The sequence below is a fragment of the Eurypyga helias genome, unplaced genomic scaffold, assembly GCF_000690775.1.
Source record: "Eurypyga helias isolate BGI_N326 unplaced genomic scaffold, ASM69077v1 scaffold8990, whole genome shotgun sequence".
Lineage (NCBI taxonomy): Eukaryota > Metazoa > Chordata > Aves > Eurypygiformes > Eurypygidae > Eurypyga > Eurypyga helias.
This window is the reverse complement of record NW_010226216.1, coordinates 1-21,717: the sequence shown is the minus strand read 5'-3', so window position 1 is coordinate 21,717 and position 21,717 is coordinate 1. Positions and strand designations below refer to the sequence as shown.

The window sequence follows — 21,717 nt, the reverse complement described above, 5'->3', positions numbered from 1 at the left end:
AACTATACTGGTTAAGTTCCTTTAGAAGAAATCACATGAAAGCTCCAAGAAGTCCTAATGAAGGCATGACAAACACATCTTTTTAGGATGTCGTCTTAGACTGGTTTCTTCTAGGTGACTGTTACGGAAGGACTGAGCCTCCACAGTGTTAATTATCATTATCTTGGTTGTGGGTTTGTTGGTTTTTTGGGGTGGTTTGGTTTTTGTTATGTTATTTGTTTGGTTGGGTTTTGGTTTTTTTTTTTTTAAACTAGACTTAGCTGGTTTGCGTTCATGGAAAACTAATTTCTTCTTTTGCATCTCTTCCAGTAATAGTTATGCACGAGTGCGAGCTGTGGTGATGACCCGGGATGACTCAAGTGGTGGATGGTTACCACTTGGAGGGGGTGGACTAAGCTGTGTCACAGTCTTCAAAGTCATTCCCCAGGAAGAGAATAGCTGTGCTGATTTTCTTATCCATGGAGAACGACTCAGGGATAAAACGGTAACAATTTACATCCGTTTAGTGTTCCTGTTAAAACTACGTAGGACCTAAGAATAGATGTTTGCTTATTGTTGTCTTGGTCTAATGCTGTTGCTGAGCCTCTGTCCATATCAATGGTTATGTACTTAGAGAGCCAATTATTTATTTTTAGGTGTAATATGTGTTTCTAGAATTCCGCATGTTGATCTTTTAGAAACTTTGAAACATTTTTTTTTAATTGCAGATTACCATCCTTTTGGGGAAACATTTTGCTATTTGGGTTTGGGTTTTTTTGGTTTTGGTGTTTTTTTTTTTTTCATTGGAAGGTTAAAGTTAAATCTTCTTGTTAGCCTGTTTATACACCAATGATTCCATGTTTAGTATTGTTGTAAAATGAGATAACTTTTTAAAAACACAACATCTGAAGAAATTCCTCAGTAATGATTCCGTTAGCTGTGGAATTTGGCCGTGACAAAAAGCAGCAGTTTTACATGAAAACAACTTTTGTATTGGAAGAAAGCATTAAGCTGACAGGTCCAAAAAATTGTGGTTTGTCAGCTACCCTAAATAAAATACCAGTAATAAACTTGTCTTAAATAGCATCATGAAAGTCAGCCTTGCAAAAGCAAAACCGTGCTGTAGGTTCTCAGCCGTTTCCACATGCAGACCTATGGAAGACAGAATGGGCTCACTGGGGCTCGCTTGGTTACTTCCGTGCCAAATGGGTTTCTGAAGCGGGGGATGTGCCTTACTGTGGAAACAAACAGAAGTGGGGAAAGCATCACCATCTTAAAGACTTTATCGAGAGCTTGCTTTTTTCTGCCAGTAATTTACAACTCCTGTGTAAGCTTAAAAGGTAGAATGACTTCTTATACCATACAGCTGATTCTTTTCTCAGGCAGACCAATTTCTCCCTTGAGGCAGGACTGCTGAGTTTTCTGCCTTGACTATGACTGTTGTAGGAAGAGAGCATATAAATAGACATTCTGCTGACTCAGTTGTTTCAGGGAGGCGTCGTGCTATTAGCAGAGTACCCTGTGTTCCTGCACAGCTATGTGCACCTGCAGTTCCTTCCTCACTTTGCAGTAGTTCCCCTTAGAACTGTTTTTAGCCTTATTAAGGCTGGTTTTGAGGAGCTTAATTGTGTTTAGAAATACTTGACAGTTTTCTCTTAATTCTTAATACTTTTGATATTCGCAGCTTGCCTTCGGAATCTGAGGGTAATAAAATGCTCAGAACTGAAGGCTGGTTTAATGTTTCTCCTGCTTCCATATGAAAACGTTGCAGTCGTTGGCATCCTGATCAGTGTGTGCGCTCTCTCCTGCCTTGTTTTGTTTCCACTTCTGGTAGTAAGCTTAAATGCCTCTGCTACCCTGCCTGTCTGAAATCGAGCTACTGTTAGTATGAATATGTGTTCCAAGCCTTTATTGTCCTGAACAAGTTTTTTCTGGTTTTGGGTGGGGTGATTTTCATTTTGGTGTGTGACCCTCATTCTGTGTCCATCTGTCACCCCCTCCTGCCCCCAAATGTGACCTATCTGTCTGCCAGGACAGATTTTGATCTTACTGCAGTCTTAAGAAGCTGCTGTTAGAAGTCAGCCCTTCAAAAACACAGGATTAAAAAAAGGAAGAAGAAATGCAGCTGGGAAGAACATCTATCAAATGTATATAGAATGAAGGTCAGGGAACTAACAAATACAGATTTGGCTGTGAGAAAGAATACTGTAGAGCCAGTGGTGCTTTGGTAATGGAGTAAAAGGATGTTAGATATGCATCTGTTTCCTCAGACTTCAAACAACGCTCTTACCAGCAACAGCTAATGTGTAGTGAGTTACCAACAAAGTTGCACAGTATGCCACCAGACTCCTGTTGGCATAAAAGAAACAAGATCCTCCACCAAGGTATGCGAGGACATTGTTCTGTCATGACACTTCTTCAGAAGGACTGTAGCAGGGACAGGAAGAGAATTTCTTTTGGTCAGGGATCCAGTCACTGATTCTGATTTTAAAACTATTCTGATCCTTCTGCTTTCACTATAGTTAGTGGTTTTACATTTATTCTTGGGTTATTCCTGTGGTTTCACTGTTCAAGCACAATTTTTAAACTTTTCTTTAATTAAACCATACAATTGGGTTTTTAGTCCAAATAGAATTGGCAGGTGACTGTTATATTTCATAATACAAAAAAAAAGTCCAAGAAAAACAACACCAAGAAGTGGAAATGTAATTGTGTGTTCCAACTGAAAGAGTGGAGAGGGGTGTGTTCTCAAAGACAATCCTGAGAAAGACTGTTGAAGATTACTTCAGTGGCATAATTTTTTTTTTTTTTTTTTAAATAAAGTAAAAGTGGAAGTTATGGGTTCATCATGTTTGCTACTGAGTAGGGACCACATGTCTTGATCATCTTCTGATTCTGAGTAAGTTATACTGAATCTGCTGTTTCTGTGCTCAGACATCACTCTAATATCATTACAGAATGGCTTTGGTGTGTAAATCTGTGTAGCTGAATAATCTTTTAAGTTAGTTGTACCCTGTTTAGTTGGTTGCTGTACCATTGTATTTGCAGAGAGAAAGTAGCACTATTGGTTTTAAAAGAATTTCCTGAACCATTTTCAACATTTCAGTTATTCAGACTTTGAACATATGTGTCTTCAGGAATGTTTAGTCTATTGTACTGGCTAGAAGTCATTATGACTTGGTCAGCTGGACCACGATTTCCAGTTCACTCACTTCTTTTGCAAGGTACACACAGTCGTTTCTGAAAACACTTCTGTGGGTTAGAAAAGGAAGTAATCCTTAGGAATTGAGTCTTTCCCCTCGCTCAAGTCGCATTGAAATGCCTTTAAAACTAGATTATATTTTTATTTACTCTGGCCAGTAAGTCCTTCTTTTGTGAACTGGCTCAGCTTCGGGTAAAGGGTCAGAAATTCCATTGTCCTACAAAAACCGATAGTGTGGAACTTGAAGCACTTTTCTGGGATGCAAGGAAGCATGGGTTTTGAAATACTTTAGGTTTGAGAGCAAATGAAATTCAGATCTATGGCTTTTACCTAAGCTATATGTGAATCATAACGCCGGTATCGCTGTTCAACCTATGTGCCAGTGGAAAGGTGGAATTTATTCCAAAGCAACTTGAAAATCCATAGGTGAGGTGTTTGATGGAGGTATATTCCAGATGCCTCTTAAATGGTTATATTCAAGGAGAATGAGACAGCTTTCATCTCTTGTTGTTTCTTGTAAATGAGCTGTAGTTGCTGCCTCTCCAAATACTGCTTCTTACAGTACATTGCAATTCCATTCCGATGTGCCAGATCTCTCCATATATTTTATAGTATATGCTGGTGTTTAATTAGGACTGTAGATCTCGGTCTGTAAGTCAGCTGTATAAATTAAGTACTTTGGGACTGAATATCAAAATATCGAAGTTCCTTGTTGGGGGAATTTCTCATTGTTTCTTTAAATGCCTGAGAGTTAGATTGTCACCAGCCCTTTCACGAACCAGCTTCAAGCTACGTGTAGAACTTCAAAATTTTTGTGCAGTACTGAGCTATTTAAAACATCTCATAGGCTGGCAAAAAGCATCCTAGTTATCTGAGAAGAAATCAAAGTGGTTGCACCATTGAATTAATTTAGGAGAGGGAATGCTCCCTGCTAGTTTGCTCAGGTTGTTTAGATCTACATTGGAATGTACGGGTATTTTGTGAAGATTGATATAATTACACGTTTCTTCCTTTATTATACTCACCTTCTTAGGTCTGGCTCCAGCCAGTCTGCTTGGAACAATTGCACTCCCTCCTAACCTGATCAGGTCTGCTGCTCTCTTCTACAACATTTACAGTAGCTCTCTTCTGTCTTAATAGTGGTAGTGATAAACATACACTCGGCTCAAGCTTATAGGCTTCTAGGCTTTGATTAATTTTACATTCTTGAATGAAAAGTCTAGTAGTCTTCTCTGTTTTATTTTCTTCTTCACTCTTTTGCTGTGCGAGTTTCTACTGAGAGGGGAAAAAAAACCTGATTAGTATCCTTCGGATCGTGAGTCAGGAGTGACAAATCCAAGTTTAAAATCTTTCTTTTGAAGAACATGTGATTGTGTAAAGGGAAAGATGCAAAAATGAAGCTCAATCTAAATGCTGTTCTCTTGTAAAACTCAGCTGTTCAGAAACTTAAATTACAGTTTTCTTTTTTAATTGGTTTTAAATCTGAGAAAAGATGATTCTGATGAGATGTAGCATAGTCCTTACATCCTCTTACTTTTTGAATTGGAAAAGGAAGTATGCACAGAATACTCATGTCGCAGGGTCATGCTGGCACTGGGGCCACATGTGCTGTAATACAAATATACTCAGGTCATGCTGCTTGGTCCCAAGACCAAAGAAAAGCCTGTGATTCTATTTAGCAGAAAAGGCTTTTAGAAGTTTCATCAAAAACAATACGCTTATGTGTTTGTAGATTTGGACTGGGAATGAGAAATCGTGAAACTATCTATGTGTAATGTAAGCTGGAAAGTACAGCTAGAAATGTATAAAATAGTACCCAGTACCTAGAAATTTTCAATTATGGAGTCCGTTACAGAAATCTGTATCAAATGCAATAAGGTTTATTTATATTTGTTTCTGAAACACGCCTTAGATAATGATGCTAATATCTTAAATAAACATTTTTTGTTTTAAAATACTTGGCTTTGAAGCGTTGAAATTTAAAATTTCTGACTTCAGAGATGCATCTTGTCTACACAAGCCGAACTGTTTCTAATATCTTTAAAGAATGTAGCTTGTAGAGGTGAGGAAAGAAACATGTAGCAAGAAAGTTAGATCTGATTTAGATCTGGAGCTCTTCTGTCTTAAGTCTGATAACTCTGCAACATTTCCTATAAGGTGGCTGCTTCGTATTTGCATCAAACTCTTGTATTAAGTCTCCAAATGAAGAAAACCCTCAGCACAGTAACCCATGTTTGTTTAAAAAAGCCATTTTGTTAACCTGTAGTCACTTAGTTTACAGTTTTGCAGGTTTCTGCTGTGCTTATCACTAGAGATCTTGGAGAAAGTCTACTTTAAAAGTTTTGAGAACGCAGATTTTAGGTAACCATGTGGGAGAGTATGATACCATCTTCACATACGATATGGACACCTCTGAACCATAGCAAAGTGCAGTAAAAAAATACCTGGAGGTCTGGATGTTTGAAGACTCAGAAAAGCCTTCTGTATTGAGGAAGCTTGGTTTCCATTTCCTGGCTTCGGAGATCTGTGTGTCAGGATACTTCCTCCCCCAGGCCCCAGTGATGGTTTGCATGCTTCAGCATAAAGAAGCTTTTGACAGCATTATGTTTAACAGGGGAAAAACACATTGTGGCTGCAAAGCATGGAAGTGTTTTGGGGAGAAAAAAGTGCTTGAGCGGATGGTTGGTATGGTGTGTATTATTTCTGTATGCAACAAAAACTACAGAAGGCTGGGTTTTCATCGATTTGTGTCCTGCTGCTAATTCAGGTTTTGAGTTTTCTCTCAGGTGGGGCAGGCATAAAGTCTTGCCGATACGGATTCTTATGTCTGATAACGCACACAATTTTGATGCAGCAAAGTTCCCTCCCTTCAGTGCCCTTAACCTCTTACTGTCTACTGTGTAAACTGGTCAGTTTTCATGCAGCTTTAGATCTGAAAGATCAGCGTCGTTCTGTCAAATTTGTGCTTTCCATAAATCAAGCTGAAATAATTACGGTGTTGCATAGGATGTTTGCTTGTTGTGTTAATGACTGCTTGTCTTTATAAAGTGTGAGGGTTGGAGAGGGGCAGGGGGATGGTAGCAGTGTTGCTTTTGGGTTGGGGTGGGTTGGTTTGGAGATTTTCTGGTTTGGCTTGAATTTCTTTGAAAATCATAGCTTCAACTCAGTATAACTTTTAATTCTGTAGTTTATCTCCAGTGGCACTATCTTTTAAAAATATTTGTCATCCGGTTATGATTTTTCAATATAAAGTAATCTGGGTTAACTCCTTTTGGAACAGATGTTCATTGGAATGCTATAAAATCAGTCTCGCAGTACTTTTTGATATTTTGGGTGAAACTGCACACAATATAGTGTGAAAACAGTAGGTGTTTACTTTAGTAGACATGCCCCTAAAAGTGGGACCACGCACCTAGAAAGTGCAGTGATGTGAAATCTTCCGTGTTTAGCTACTCTTTTGAGGAAGAAAGCTTAAAATCACCAAAAGGAAGAAAGAACTGTCACTTAGCACACCTTAGAACTGCAGAATGACACCTCTTTTTTTTTTTTTTTTTTCTGCAGCACTTTTTCCTGCACATTTACAGCAAATAGTTAGATTCTCTCCCATGCTTTCTTGTAGGCAGTTGTACCTACTTATTGTTGACCATTTTGGGAATTGAGTGGAGTAACAAAAATTATTCTAATGCTGAAAGAGTTCATATGTGCAGAAAGAATGTGATCTTTCTAGCGACAGAGCTAGGAGGCAGTAAAACTTGAGAGGAGATGATTAGTGGTGGGGTGTAGGGTAGGGGGAATAAATAATAAAGAGCAGGAGAAAAAAAACCTGTATGCCTGTGTAATAATTAGATAAGGAAGAACACAAAGGATATGTAAGAATAATCTAAGTACAGACTTTTTTAAAACTTGGATTTTTTTCCTCAGTTATGTTTATAATTAACCTCATTTTTTCCACATGATGTAAGAAATTCTGTATTTTTCTCTCAAAAGCTGCATATATAACAAAAACGAAAATTCTGAAACTATATTAATGTTGAAATGATAGAATATTAAAATTCCTCATTCACCTCTCAGCGTAGGTTTTGAGAATCTAGTCGTAATAGGGAGATACAGGTTGTCTTGCTGTGCAAGACATTATACCTAATGCTACAACAGCAGATCAGTGCATTTCCTTCTGTACTTTCTTCTTCACTTTGGATTTGTTTTTTTAATCCAGAATCATTCAGTATAACAATGTTGCATAAAATGATTTCTACAGGTAAATTGAATGCGCAAATATATGTTAAAACCTAGCCAATTGAAAGCAGGGAAGTGATGTGAAGACTGAGACTTCGCTTTGTAACTGAATGTGCATGTATGCCTGCATCGGTTTTGTAGGCGAATAATTCTGTTAATTATTCCTACTGGCTGTTTTCATTATAGCTGAACATGAGCCATAAATGTATCTGTGTCTAGGTGCAGGCAGCAATACATTCAAAAATATTTTAGTTTTGTTTAGTTTCAGTTTTTAAAACAATTCTCCTGTATTATTTTCTCTTGTCTAGTAGCCTTTCTAGGAGAAAACTGATAATGGCCTGAGAGGTGCATAAAGTTAGTCCAGTGCTCAAAAACTTCATAGAAGTATACAAATGAAATTCCCAGTGGTACTATGTTGATATCAAGTATTATTGGAGTGTTTTTTCAGGGTATGGGCTATTTCATTTGCTGAACAAGTCTGTACTGACTTGTTCAGGTATGTACTTGCTGCAGGTATGAGATACTTCTGAAGCTGGGAAGATCCATTTGGTTTACCCAGAGTGTCCTTAACCCAGGCCACCTCTCAGCAACTGTTAGTGAATAGTTTGGCCATAATGGAAATGGAGTTAAAATTACATCCCTCAAACAGGAAAAATATTTAACAGAGGCTTTTATCTGCTCTTACATTGTATGTTTTCAGGTAGTTCACAAAGACTACCTATTGTTCTTAAATTTGGTATGTTAGTCAGTGATATCTTTTCCTCCTGTCTTCTTTCTGGAAGGTGGTCTTGGAATGCACATTAAAGAAGGACCTCGTTTACAACAAAGTTACTCCTACTTTTTACCACTGGAAGATTGATGACAAAAAGTTTGGCCTCACATTTCAGAGCCCTGCTGATGCAAGAGCATTTGACAGAGGTATTCGGAGAGCAGTAGAGGATATTTCTCAAGGTACATATTTCAGGTGAAGGGGTTGGCGGGGCTGGGGAAGAGAGGGGACAGGTATTGAGTGTTCAGTGAATCAGAGCAGTTAAAGCACTTTGCATAACATTAATGCTGACAGTATTTAAGGATGAGGGTTGATCTATAGTATATTGAGTTTTTAAATAGTACTTTTTGGCTTTTCTAAAGTGCCATTCATCCAAATGTCTTAAATTGTTTCAGAAACACTAATAAGGTAGTTCCCTGAAACATCCCTACATAATAATGCATTGCCTCTTTTTTAAGAGATGAAGAAATGGAGGAAGCTAGAGTGTTTTAGTGTCTTACTTGTTCTCAGAAGCTTCTTACAGCTTCTCTGTTCTTAGAGGGTAAGCTGTGAAGTTGAATCATTTGAGACACATTGAGTTCTCTTCTTATCTGCACATACTTTCAGTTAATAGTTTTGTTTACTAACAGCTGACAGCGTAGTTCTGAGGACAGGTCTATATAGGACAGTAGAATAACTTACTGTAGTAGTAATACATCACAGTAACTGGTTCCAGAGTTTCACTGACATCATGGAAATTAGCAGTCAAACTGAAGATAATCATCAAGCCTCAATTCTGAGCTGAAAATATGATAAATGTATTGCTAGAGGGAGAGAGGGAAGAGAAACAGGTATCTATTGAATGGAAAGAACATCTCTTTCAGGCTTGTAAAAAGTAACTCAAAGGAAGAAATTTAAACAAAATACTATGTGCTGTGATGTAAATTTAGGGATTTAATGTGTGTTACCATATAGCAAAGGGAGAAATGTTTCTGAAGGGAAATGCTGTTTGACATACTAGAATGACTTCTGTTGAATTGTGCTGATATCATCCATAATTGTGCAAGAGAAATAATTAGAGAATATGAGTCCTTTTCTCTCTTGGGGTCTCACACTTCCAATTTCTGCTGATTTATAGCAGAATACAGCACAGCATGCATTCATGCCAACCAAATATATCTGCCTTTAATTTTCAAAATGCTTCATTAACAGGAATATGCTCACTTGCTTCTGACTTCTGATGGCACTTAGAAAATGCTTTTACAAGAAAGGTGTGAACAAGAGAGAGAAGGTCGGCTAGGAATACTCAGTATATAAAATACTGGATGTGGAAATGAATGGTACTTAGTAAAATCAGCTTGATATACAGTGATCTACTGGCTAAAAAGTAATAAAGTGTATTTATATAATCATAGCTAGATATAGACGGATGGTGTGGGCTACTGGAAGCAGTAGACTTTAAATGGAAAAAAACCCACCAACTTTGTCTATTTTGGGTTTTTTTTTTATTTTTTCTGTAGGTTATCCACCCTCTCAAAATGATGTTGATGTGGCAGAAGACTGCTTTCAAGTGAGTATTTAAATTTTTTTATTAAATGTGCAGTTATTTTTTTAAGAAATTCATTGAACAATTTTTGTTTTCCTTAGTGAGAATAAGCAAAGTAAGAGCAATAGCAAAATTCAGTTTAATGAAATAAGTTTCAGAACAGTTATCTACAAGACTTACAATATTGTCTGTCCTAAATGAAGTATTCTATTTAATCAATAGGATGATTAACCATCTTGAGTTTAATTTTTAAGTTTATAGTATCTGTTCTAGGTTATGTGTCCTCTTTGAACTCATGGAAACATGAAATACTCTTATGGGGGCAGGGGAAATAGAGGGCTGGGGAATCTTTTTACATGCACATCCTATTTGCTTTCCTAGATTTCACTCTGCAGTGAAATCAAACGTTCATTGGTTAGAGTTCAATTCAAATATTGTATGGTTAGATTTGTAAAGATGCTGTGATAACTGTTAAAAGAATCTGGTCCAATCAAGGGCAGAAGTTCAGATGATTTTTAAAACCACGCTGAAGATAAAGCAGTCACTTGTTGAGATTCAAATTTTTATTGATCCTTCTTTGCACTCTTCAATTTTTAGAAGTCATAATAGCATTAGACGTAAAAACTTACCTCCTGCTATGCTTCAGAGGTATAATGCTTTACATAAATACCATATCAAGTACTCGAACACAGATGTGTAGCACTGTCTGGTAATATCCAAGAATCCACGTAATTAAAAAGACAGTGTAAACAAATATTATGGGTACATATATACAGTGAATAGCTCTGATATACCTGAGTAGAAATGTACTAGTGTCTGTGTGTGCTGGTCATCTCTTCTTTCCTATTTACAGTTTCAGGGAAAGTCTTGGCTTTATTCACACATACATTCAGTTTTCAGAGTGCAGATATTTAAATTAATATAAAGCGGATATGGGAACAAGTTGACTCAGGGTCTTAGTGGCTATTCAGAAAACAGATAGTATTCCTAAGTGGTTTCTTGATGGAAAGAGTTGTGTCGTTTATGCAATATTAAATTCTTTATCAGTGTAGATAGATGCAGTGTAGAACCTCTGCAACACAAAATGAAGAAAATTAGCAGTCTAGTTTGAAGATATGGGTAAGAATCAAGTTATGATAGGAGACTGAGACAGTCAAGTATTTAGAAAGGATACTGCAATGCAGTGGCAATGCAGAAGTCTCCTGATTTCTTTCCATTTTATGGTAGAAGGAATGTATCTCTGTGGAAGTGTTGGCTGTGCAACCACCTGTTGTTCCTTATTTGCAGTGCTTTATTTTAAGGCACTTTAAAGTAAAATTGCTATAAATATTAGTTATTTTGGATGTAAAATAGGAATGAGATTTTGACAGGGTTGGAGGAAATGTGTTAATGCAGTCTTAATCAGCTTTTAAAAGACTTGTTTAAACACGCTTTGTTGCAAGGATTAATAACTGAGCAATTTCTACAGGTCTAATGAGAATTAGAGGAAACTAATTACCTCTTGATTATGCTGCATAGTTATTAAGCTCCTATATAAGGATGCCAAAATAGAAGCAAATATCTGTGATTCTTTATATTTACAAAGTTTGTTATTGGGAAAGTGGAGAAAAGTGTATTTACATTATTTATTCTGTTTAGATGTAAATATAGATATATTTAGATACGTAAATAGATGATGTAGATCTACTTTATATAGTCAAAACCCCCATATTTTTATAAAATATTCTCCTTACATATATAACTTATATATGTATGTACAATCCTGTTCGGTTCAAACTGTTGGTAGAATTATTTGTTAGATTTCAGACTGGAAAACATTTCATGGCTTCACCACAACTCACATTGCTTAGTTGTGGATTTGTGCCATGGATAGATGGCAAGAATTACCTGTTTTCTAGAGGCAACAAAGCTAGCCAATCTTTCTTACCGTATCTCTGTACACCAAAGTAAAATAAATGATACTAGAATTGCCTATTGATAACAATAGCAGAGGGGTAGAGACACAGGAGAAGAAATGCTGAACCCACCCTGGTTTAGCTATGCTTCATCTGAATCAAGTTTATGTATCAATAACGAGGCCGTAATTGCATGTTTATGAATGTTAGCGTAGAAAGGCTGCAGCATTTCAGTTACAGGCACCAAGTCTAGTCTTCAAGAATATAATACCAAATAGTATACATTTTCCCCCAAATGGTAATTCCTTCCCTATTCCAAGATTGATACTGTTGTATCAGATACCTTGATACCCCAGGGTTGTTTGCCTTTTTCTTTTTTTCAGTTGAAAGACTGCTGAGACCATTTTGTTTAAACATAATGTATTATGTATTTGAAGAGCCTTGCTCATTTGTCCCCCATTCTTCCCACCCCAGTATAGTTTGAAAGGCCTAATGATTTCACCCCCTGTTAATTCTATAAGCTGTTTTTCCAAGTCTCTAATAGCATTTTTGACTAAGTTTTGAGGTATATCTATAAAAGGGCATTTTGGATTGTGAATAGAATGCTAAAGGGCAGGTTGACACTTGGAGATGAGGGCAGTGGGCTGTTGTTTGTTTCATCAGAACAATCTCCTGGAATTGTAATTTGTTAACCTCTAAGGTGTGAAGTACCACAGATCAAGGAGTGGAGTTCCTCCATTTAAGTAAAAACATTAAATAGTCATTAAGTTATTTCTAAAATAGAAGACTATGAAAAAGAGAAAAGCATTATTTCGCACTTGTTTTTCATAGCATGTTTGTTAATGCATTTGTATTTTTTGTATATACGCTGTAGTAACTATCATGTGTATTGGAATTCTTTTTTTTTTTTTTCTTTTTTTTATTCATTGGTATGGTAGGTAAAGGCCCCAGGATCTCATCGAGGTACATTTGAAAAATAAATGAAAATACTTAAATTCTTAGGTCTTTGTCAGTTACATCATAAACTGTCAAGGCGTTTTGCCCATGCTGTTCTGGTCATCTTACACAGCAATGATCCTATATTTAGTGAATATTTGAAGTAAATATAGTATGTAGTTTGTGGATAAATTTCATAAACTTTTTTTTAAAGATGACTAGCATTGAAGAAAGCAAGACATGCTTCTTAAGTTATTTTACTGACTGGTTATATTTGGTGCTACAAAGAGCAAATAAAATGATCCACATAATATGGAAACACGCAGCCTTCTGACATAATCAGTGGTACTGCTGTTTAAACCTCAGTGCCTACTTGTAATAACTATTACCACACTTCATAGACGTACCAAGCAGAAAGAAATAGGGGTCATCCAAAACTTGTATGTGCAACTCCTAAATGACAATCAAAAATTTGAACACTTGTTCTTTCTGGGATAGCATTTTGCTTGCTATATTGAATCATGGGTAACTAGATTTTTTTTTTTTCCATATTGTTGAAATAAAATCTCACAGAGAAAGTATTCTTACTGAAGATCAAATTTATTATTTTTAGAAGACATAGATTCTTTAGATGCTCTAGTGTTAACAAATAATGTTAAAGTCTTAGTAGTAAAAATTACCGTCACTTAAGGGGGTTCATACTTGCTTGTAAAAGTTGTTTATATCATAAAGTATGTTCATTATAGAACTAATACTAATTATAATCATTTAAACAATTTGCATGAAATGAGACTTAGTCTTACTAGATTAATTTTGAATAACAATACACAAATGAGTTAACGCAGAGCTGTCTGACTTCCTGTAATGTTTGTAAATGGGCCCCAGGAATGTATATATACTTACATGGGAATATACATTGGGAACTTGTTTTGGTAGGAGGTTTGGAATTTTCTTTGTATAAAACCAGGCGTTTTGAATGTAGTAGACAAGCAACTCATTTAAGTCAGTTTGCTTGTTTGATCAAAGATTGACTCAGATTCTTTTCCTCTACCAAGTATAAACTTCTTGCTCTGAAACTCATCTAGCTTAACTGAAAAAATGTGAAAATCACAATTGTTTTTCTTAGAAATAAATCGAACTAAATGAAATCTAGAACTCATGCATTTAGAAGTATTTTTGTGTGGGTTTTGGAATCATAGAACCACAGCATGGTTTGGGTTGGAAGGGACCTTAAAGACCATCTAGTTCCAACCCCCCTGCCATGGGCAGGGACACCTTCCACTAGACCAGGCTGCTCAAAGCCTCATCCAGCCTGGCCTTGAACGCTGCCAGGGATGGAGCATCCACAGCTTCTCTGGGCAACCTGTACCAGTGCTTCACCACCCTCTCTGTGAATAACTTCTTCCTGATATCCAATCTAAATCTACGCACTTTCAGTTTAAACCCATTACCCCTTGTCCTATCACTACAGGCCCTTGTAGAAAGCCCCCTTCCAGCTTTTTCCCTTGCAGGTACTGGAAAGCCCAAGTCTTTCCCCTCAGGGCTGCTCTCAATCCATTCTCCAGCAAGCCTGTACTTGTGCTTGGGATTGCCCTGACCCTGGCACCTGGCCTTGCTGAACTTCATGCAGTTGGCACAGGCCCACCTCTCCAGCCTGTCCAGGTCCCTGTGGATGTCATCCATTCCCTCTAGCGTGTTGACTGCACTACACAACTTGGTGTCATCAGCAAATCTGCTAAGGATGCACTCGATGCCATCCATGTTGCTGACAAAGATGTGACCCCAGAGGAACACCACTCGTCACTGGTCTCCACTTGGACATCAAGCTGTTGAGAGCAACTCTTTGAGTGTGACCATCCAGCCAATCCCTTATTCCCTCTGTGGTCCACCTGTCAAATTGATGTCTCTGCAATTTGCAGACAAGGATGTCATGCAGGACAGTGTCAAATGCTTTGCACACATCCAGGTAGATGATGTGAGTTTCTCTTCCCTTTATCCACCAGTGCTGTAACCCCATCGTGGAAGGCCACCAAACTTGTCAGGTACGATCTGCCCTTGGTGAAGCCATGTGGGCTGTCACCAGTCACCTCCTTATTTTCCATATGCCTTAGCGTAGTTTCTAGGAAGATCTGCACTATGATCTTTCTGGGCACTGAGGTGTGACTGACTGGCCTGTAGTTCCCCAGGCCTTCCATTTATTCCCTTTTTAAAAAATGGGGGTTAGGTTTCCCTTTTCCAGAAAATGGGAACTTCACCGGATTATTACATTTTCTCAAATATGATGGATAGTGGTTTGGTAACTCCATCCACCAGTTCTCTTAGGACCTGTGGACACATCTCATTAGGTCCCATGGACTTGTGCACCTTCAGGTTCCTTAGATGGTCTCAAACCTGGTCTCCTACAGAGGCCAGTTCTTCATTCTCCCTGAAGCTGCCTTGGCCTTCTGTGACTTGGGCAGTGTGCTTTGAGCACTTGCTATTGAAGACTGAGGCAAAAAAGTGATGAGTATCTTGGCCTTCTCCACATCCCAGGTAACCAGGTCTCCTGTTTCCTTCTGGAGAGGGCCCACATTTTCCCTAGTCTCCCTTTTATCACTGATGTAAATGCGTAAGTCCTGCTTCTGTGAACTGAAAAATAGAGCAGTTGAGTCTTAATTTCTTTCAGGTTTTGTTGTTTTAGCCATACTGGTGTTATTTTTAGGCTACAAACACATCTTAACATGTTTGAAGTAATAAGAAATGGAGCACTTAATGCTTTTGAGTTTCTTACTACTGGCAGAAGAAAACTGTAGAGTGATAAAGCAGGGGAAAAAAAAAGGGTTGGCCTGTTCTTTCAGAAATAGGTACACTGGGCTTCTTGTCAATAAGAAGGGGGAGAGGCCTGCAACTTATATGCATCTAAAGTGGTTTTGATGCAGTCAAGGAGGACATAAAAGGTTCATGTGCCTCTTTGTAAATGCACTATTTAGTGACCATTCAGTTTACTTTGTCTATAACAAAAGGTTTGTAGAAGTTTTTATTTTACAAAAATAACCTGACATTAAGACTTTCAAGGAAATGTGAAATAATTTACCCTTGAGACTGTATTGTTTTTATGGAGGAGAAAATACTGCATGATGAAACACTAAAGATTAGCAGTATTTAATGCACTTAATAAATTGTCTAGTTGTAGTTCTAGGACTAGAAGTAATACTAACTTATATTATCTATTTAAAATAAATCTAATAATGTAAGGTGCTAAAATTATTTGGGTTTATTAAGTTTTGGTTGGTTGTTTTGGGTTTTTTTGGGGGTGGGTTTTTTTTTTTTTTTGATGGAGTAGTATTCAAAGAAGAGGAGGAAACTTTTTTTCCTCAACAGTATCTCTAACAGCCTCTTTACATCTCTGTCTCTCCCTTAGTTCCTTGGAGTTCTTCTTTGTGGTTTGATTTATTAGTTCCTTCCTTGGAATCCCTAAAAACCTCTAGTATGCTTTATCTGTTCAGGTAGAACTTCCTTGGAAGAAGGAGATATGTCAAATGCCTTGTATTTTATTTTAAACTGTACAAAACATTCAGAGTAATCTGGGTTATATTTCAGTCAATGTCAGAAATATATACCTGATTGTAGTAGAGTTTCTTTGCTAAATATGAAAACAGTTGCTCCATCAGTCTCAGAAATAGCTAATGCAGAAGGAAGTTACTCAGATGTTTGAAACCTATGTCATTTATTCACAATTAAAAATTGAGGGGAAAAAAACCACACACACACACAAATCTAAATGCTTCTTGTGTTAGTTAGCATCAAACAGCAGATTTTCAGGCCTCATGGGAAGTAAATACAAGAATGGGGATGCAACGGAAATGTGGTTTCTCATCCATCCTTCTCTGTAATCATTAAACTTACTTAGAGCAGAACATTTTTAACAATGTTTGCAGAACAATGTTGAATTCTCTCCCAGACTTAACTCTGGCAAACTGGGAGAAGTCAGGAGAGAAAATTTGAAGAAGAGAAGCTCAGTCTGGTTTTCATTTTCTCTACAGCTGTCATCTGGCTTTGAATTCTGCTGGAGAGCTACAGCTGGAGTCATTTTATTGCTTTACCCAGCATCCTTTTGCCTGTGCGCACAGAAATGTTTTAGTAGTCTTGGAAAAAAATTCAGAGTATCTCTTAGCAACCATAGGACAGTAATTATTATACCAGCAGCTGGGAGCAAACCAGATTTCCGTTGTGCATTAAAAACTGGCGTAGGTTATTTTACAGATGATACTGAATAACCTATGCCAGTGCAGTACTTTGCAGGCTGTGGTTAAAGGATATTGAATGTGGGCGGTGTAATTGCTTTGGACAGTAGAAAAGGGGGTTGTGTGCCTCTGTGTATGTGTGTAGTATTCTGTATGTTTAATGTACCAAGCTTAGTTCTTGTGGAAAACTTCTTCTGTTTGCTTTTTACTTAAATGCATTTTCAATACAATACCATTTTTGTTTCCAAGGCCTCTCCCTTTGGGTTGTCAGTGTTGCCATTGTAAATGTGGGTTTTCAGGTGTTTATGGCCATGTCATAAAACATCACATTGGAGCAGGAAGTGTCATCTAAAGAGAGCCTTTTGGATACTAACAAACATGATTTGGCTGTATCTAAACTATCAGTTTAATTAAAAATTTCAGGATATTCATCTGGCATTTCTGTAGTTCTGCATAGTGAATATTTGCAGGCTAAATAAAATCATAACTGACCTGATGGCTTTTCCTTTTTCATGAATACCAGAAGTTGGGCTGTGTCCACTTACCTGTGGTGTCTGGGTTGGTAGGCTAGGCGTTGTGCTCTCCGAACAGCTGTCTCTTGAGTTCTTGCTTTACAAAGGTCAGATGCCTTTCTCTGTCTCCTGCCACCCCCAAATTTGTCCTTTAAGTCAATTAGCTTGAATTGTGGTGCATGTGTTGGAATTTTATAAAAGCATTCCTTTAGAATTGCTGAGAACAGGGCACAAAGGCTTGCTTTAAGGTGAAGGTTTGTATTTCATGTGGCAGTGTCTGGCCCTGCTAGTTAGCAGGGTAATAGATGATCAGAGCCTGTATCCTTTGCTAGCTGGAGCCCTTCTTGGCTGCCAGGGGGAGCGTGAGTGTCTGCGTGCGCATGTGTCCTTCTTGCTCTGTAGTGCTGGTGCCATATTTCTGAAGAAAAGTGTGAATCACCTGCAAGGACAGGAAATAATGCAGGCTGTTGGAAATAATCACCCAGGGATAAAGACTGGCTTGTGGGTAGTATGTGTTTTTTCCCTGGGAAGGAAGGAGTAGTAGCTTTTTGCAGCTCTCATCCTTCTCCCTAGACCACTCAAATAGGTAATAAGTGGGGGAGTAAGGGGGCCTAGGTACCACTTATCACCGTGGCTTCTGTAAAATGGCTTCTAGCAGTTGTGTTCTTAGCTTCTGTAGTTCGTGGTTGCAAGCATTTATAATGTCGTTCAAACCAAAATAGTTTTAGGCATTTCTTCCTCATTCTGAATGCAGTGCTCCTGTGATTTTAACCAGTGTTTTGGAAGTGTTTTATGTCATCAGGCAATGCACCTTCAGGAGTACCTCCTGCTGGGAAGATGTTTGATATTGCACTAATATTTGATGCTTTTTGCTCTTAAAATAAGTATACATCCATGAAATCTTACTCTTGCCAGTCATTTCAACATTTGTTTTGTACTCCTTTCCCAACAGTGTTTGACCAGAAAATGTAATTTTGGTAAAAACAGGGTTTGTTTAGTGGCTGTTATCATGCTCAAGGATCTGCATGTTCTTCTTTCTGGGGTTTTGTCTGTCTTCAAAATTTTTCAAGGGAGCTTTAACCTGATTGAGCTGTTGTAGCATACACCTCATGAAAGACAATTAGTTGAAGCTGATCATTAGTTAATTAAGAATGTAAATGTTTTTCCACTCAGAGTGCTTCTGAACAATATATAAATTCTTCGTATGTGATTATTTTTTCTCCTAAAGATCAGCTATGTAACAGCTACTTCCACTTTATCTAGATATCTTAGGAATGTGAGGCGCTAATGTAATCCCAGAATAAATTCCTTAAGTACTTTGCTAAATAAAACCTAATAATTCAGTGTTAATACTTAACCTGCAAAAACTTCAGGTTTGCCTCTGCCTCAGTAATTTCCTGCAGTATTTTTATTGTTTGCCTCCTAATGTTTTCATGATACATAGAAATCTTTATAATAAAGCTGAAACATTCTCATTGCTGGAAGCTGGATGATGCCAGAATTTTCTCAGTGCTTATCAGATGATGACAGCCAGTTAACTTTACAGTGTCTCTCAATACAAACAAAACATTGTACAGTATATTTTTTGGCAGCCCAGTGGGATTTGTATCAATAAGCTCTACTGTATCCTAAGTATATCCCAGTCAGATTAAACTTAAAAAATGAGAGCTGTTTGTTTTTCTGTTCTTTGCAGAAATTGGATCATCTCACAAGCCAGTATTCCACCCAAACATACTTCCTCTTCCTTATTCCGAGTGGCACACATCCTGCAGATATCTCATTATATGTTACCACATGGTCTCATATTTGTATCACATTGCCTGATACAACCTTAATTTCAAAAAGACAGTCATTAGTTGTTTAATACACACTTGCTGTAATTAGATATTTTAATTGAGCCAGTATATGTTAAAAGTGACTTTCTGTTCCTTTCCAGCTGATCTTGCTTTTAATTTATTAAATGGTCTGACCAGCTTTTGCGTTATTAGTCTCAGAAATTTTTTTCCTCCAACTGTATATTTGTAAATACTGGCAGCCTCATGGGTAGTTAGAGAAAGCACAGTGTCAGAGACTGAGCTACTCTCTCCCCTTTAAGACGTTCCTCAGTCTGATTTGGCAACTGACGAAGGCATGTATCTGATGCCTAATTTGTGTACACTCTGCAGAGAAGGAACTCTTATTTTTCAAGGCTGATTCATGGTGAAGAAAATACTTGCCTACTTACGAGTACTTTAAAAATGTGTGTTTAAAAATACTTGTGTGAATACTTGTGTGTATAGACGCCTCTAACATGTTATGTAGAATATTCATGCATTTACATATGAAGTTGGTGGGTTTGGTGTGGGTTTTGTATAAATGCAAAATCATTTCAAGGGAGTTCTCATGTATTCTAGGCTGCTCAAGAAAACACATCAAGTTCATTGATGAAAGATCACCTTTTCCAACACGAAACTGTAGTAACCAGTGAACCTTACAACAGTGCAAATTTAAGGCCTTCATCCTTTGAGGATTTCAACACCAGGAGAGCCTGTTTTCCTAGCCAGCCTAACCAGGTAGGACTACCAACAAAAGAAGTGGTTCTTACTTTCCTTGCTGCACTAGTGGCACGGTATGTAATTTCTGACACAAAAGTGCTTTCATTCTAAGTTCCTGTTTACAGTGTTATGCTCTCAACTTGAAATGATCAGGCAGAATATTACAGCATTATTATGGCAGACATGAAGCTTTTGTGAAGGTATTTACCTATGCTTGTAGTGCAGCAGACTACGCAAATGAATCTTCCGCTTTCTTTGAGGTCAGATTTCTGTATTATGGATTTCCATATCTGCAGCCTTGAAAAGTTGTTTGCATTTGTTCAGAAAATGTTAATTGGCCATGTGCTTAGTCTTGGTTACATATTTACTAATACTGTTTTTATTAGAAATATAGAAAAGCATCTTTAAAATGGGTATCTTGGATGCATTACACGGTGGGGGACTTGCTACTCTTTTTAGTGAAACCTTGTTTATGCTTTCTAACTGCCTGTTTAAACTAAAATATTCTATTTTGGTACAGAAGATAAAACATTTTATCAGTTATGCATGAAAAAGTATTAAGGTGTTGGTAAACAGATACTTAAAACAGGAAAAAACCCACATTAATGTGAGAAAGGCTGGTATACAGGCATTTTCAAGAGGTCATATTTACACATTGGGTTGGAAAGGCAATGTTGAAGCTTTTCCTGTAGCAATATACATTTTCCTTTTTTCTAAGCCCCCAAGAACTTGGAGTAAATTTAATAGGGAGTTAGATAATAATTAATTTGAGGGTCTTATGCCCAGAAGCAAATGTATGGGAAGCTTTTTAGAATAAGCCTAATAAGAGAAGTTAAAGCAGAATGCAAGTTCAAGTAGTTGTGAACACTTCATGAGAAAATACTTCTGCTCCTTGAAATAAAGCTTTTTGATACCCTCGGTCATTCTTGCAAAGAAAGATAGGATTGTATTGAAGTCTTGTATCAGTTGCTTTCTAACAGCTTTATTGGGCAAAAGAAGCAAACAGTGTTATCTGGAGAACTAACTATAGTGCTTCAAGTTATGAACTTCTGATTTTGAATCACTGATCTGCTCAAATTCTCTAAGTCACTTCATATTTTCATTTGTCCTGTTCATCAAGACGTAGATATTTTTCCCCTCTTCCCATTTACTGGCCAAGAGAATTTTAAAATTTACTAGAATTGAATAGATGGGTGACTAGATTACTACAGCTAACACCAGCTACAGTAGCCAGTGATGTATGTGCCATTAGTCTTCATTGAGTTGTACCAAGCAAGTGTCAGGCCTTGTTTAAAGGAGCACCCCTTCAAGTAAGGTGTGATATTGGTGAGTTCAGTCGTGTCCACAAAAATTTTATGCCTAATTTCCAGTTGGCTAATTATGTTCATAATGAGATTCTCTGGAATTTCAGTTCGCTGTAGTAATCTTCCTCCAAGTAAGGTGTGATATTGGTGAGTTCAGTCGTGTCCACAAAAATTTTATGCCTAATTTCCAGTTGGCTAATTATGTTCATAATGAGATTCTCTGTGGAATTTCAGTTTGCTGTAATATTCTTCCTCCCTTCCTGTTTCAGCTGTTAAAGGGAGATGTCACTTGTACTGACTTATAATTCTGAATGGCTAGAGGACTGTGTGCATTATTCCCATTGAATTTGCCTGGTATTTGTACCTAACTAAATCTGGATTATATATTGTTCTTAAGGTTTCTTGTACCTCATGCTTTCATGTAGGTCCCATTAAACACCCAATATGTAAGCACTCTTTACGTAAATATTTTCCATCATTTCTCCCACTGCATTGTTTTTCAGCATTTCCCACTTGCTTTCTTTAAAAATTAATTTCTTAATACCAGTTGCATAAAGAACATAATGCTGCCTTGTTTGCAACATGTCACAGAATCACAGAATGGT

General features: G+C 37.4%; 1 protein-coding gene across 1 annotated transcript; it reads left to right on the top strand.

Moving 5' to 3' along the window:
• Positions 1 to 307: 307 nt before the first annotated feature.
• LOC104509993 (sprouty-related, EVH1 domain-containing protein 1-like) lies at positions 308 to 19,826 on the top strand (the record flags this gene model as incomplete). The annotated part of the gene is made up of 4 exons (XM_010152118.1): positions 308 to 484; positions 8,197 to 8,365; positions 9,683 to 9,732; positions 19,668 to 19,826. Coding segments are annotated over exons 1-4 (522 nt in total), but the record flags the coding sequence as incomplete, so codon positions are not given.
• Positions 19,827 to 21,717: the final 1,891 nt, after the last annotated feature.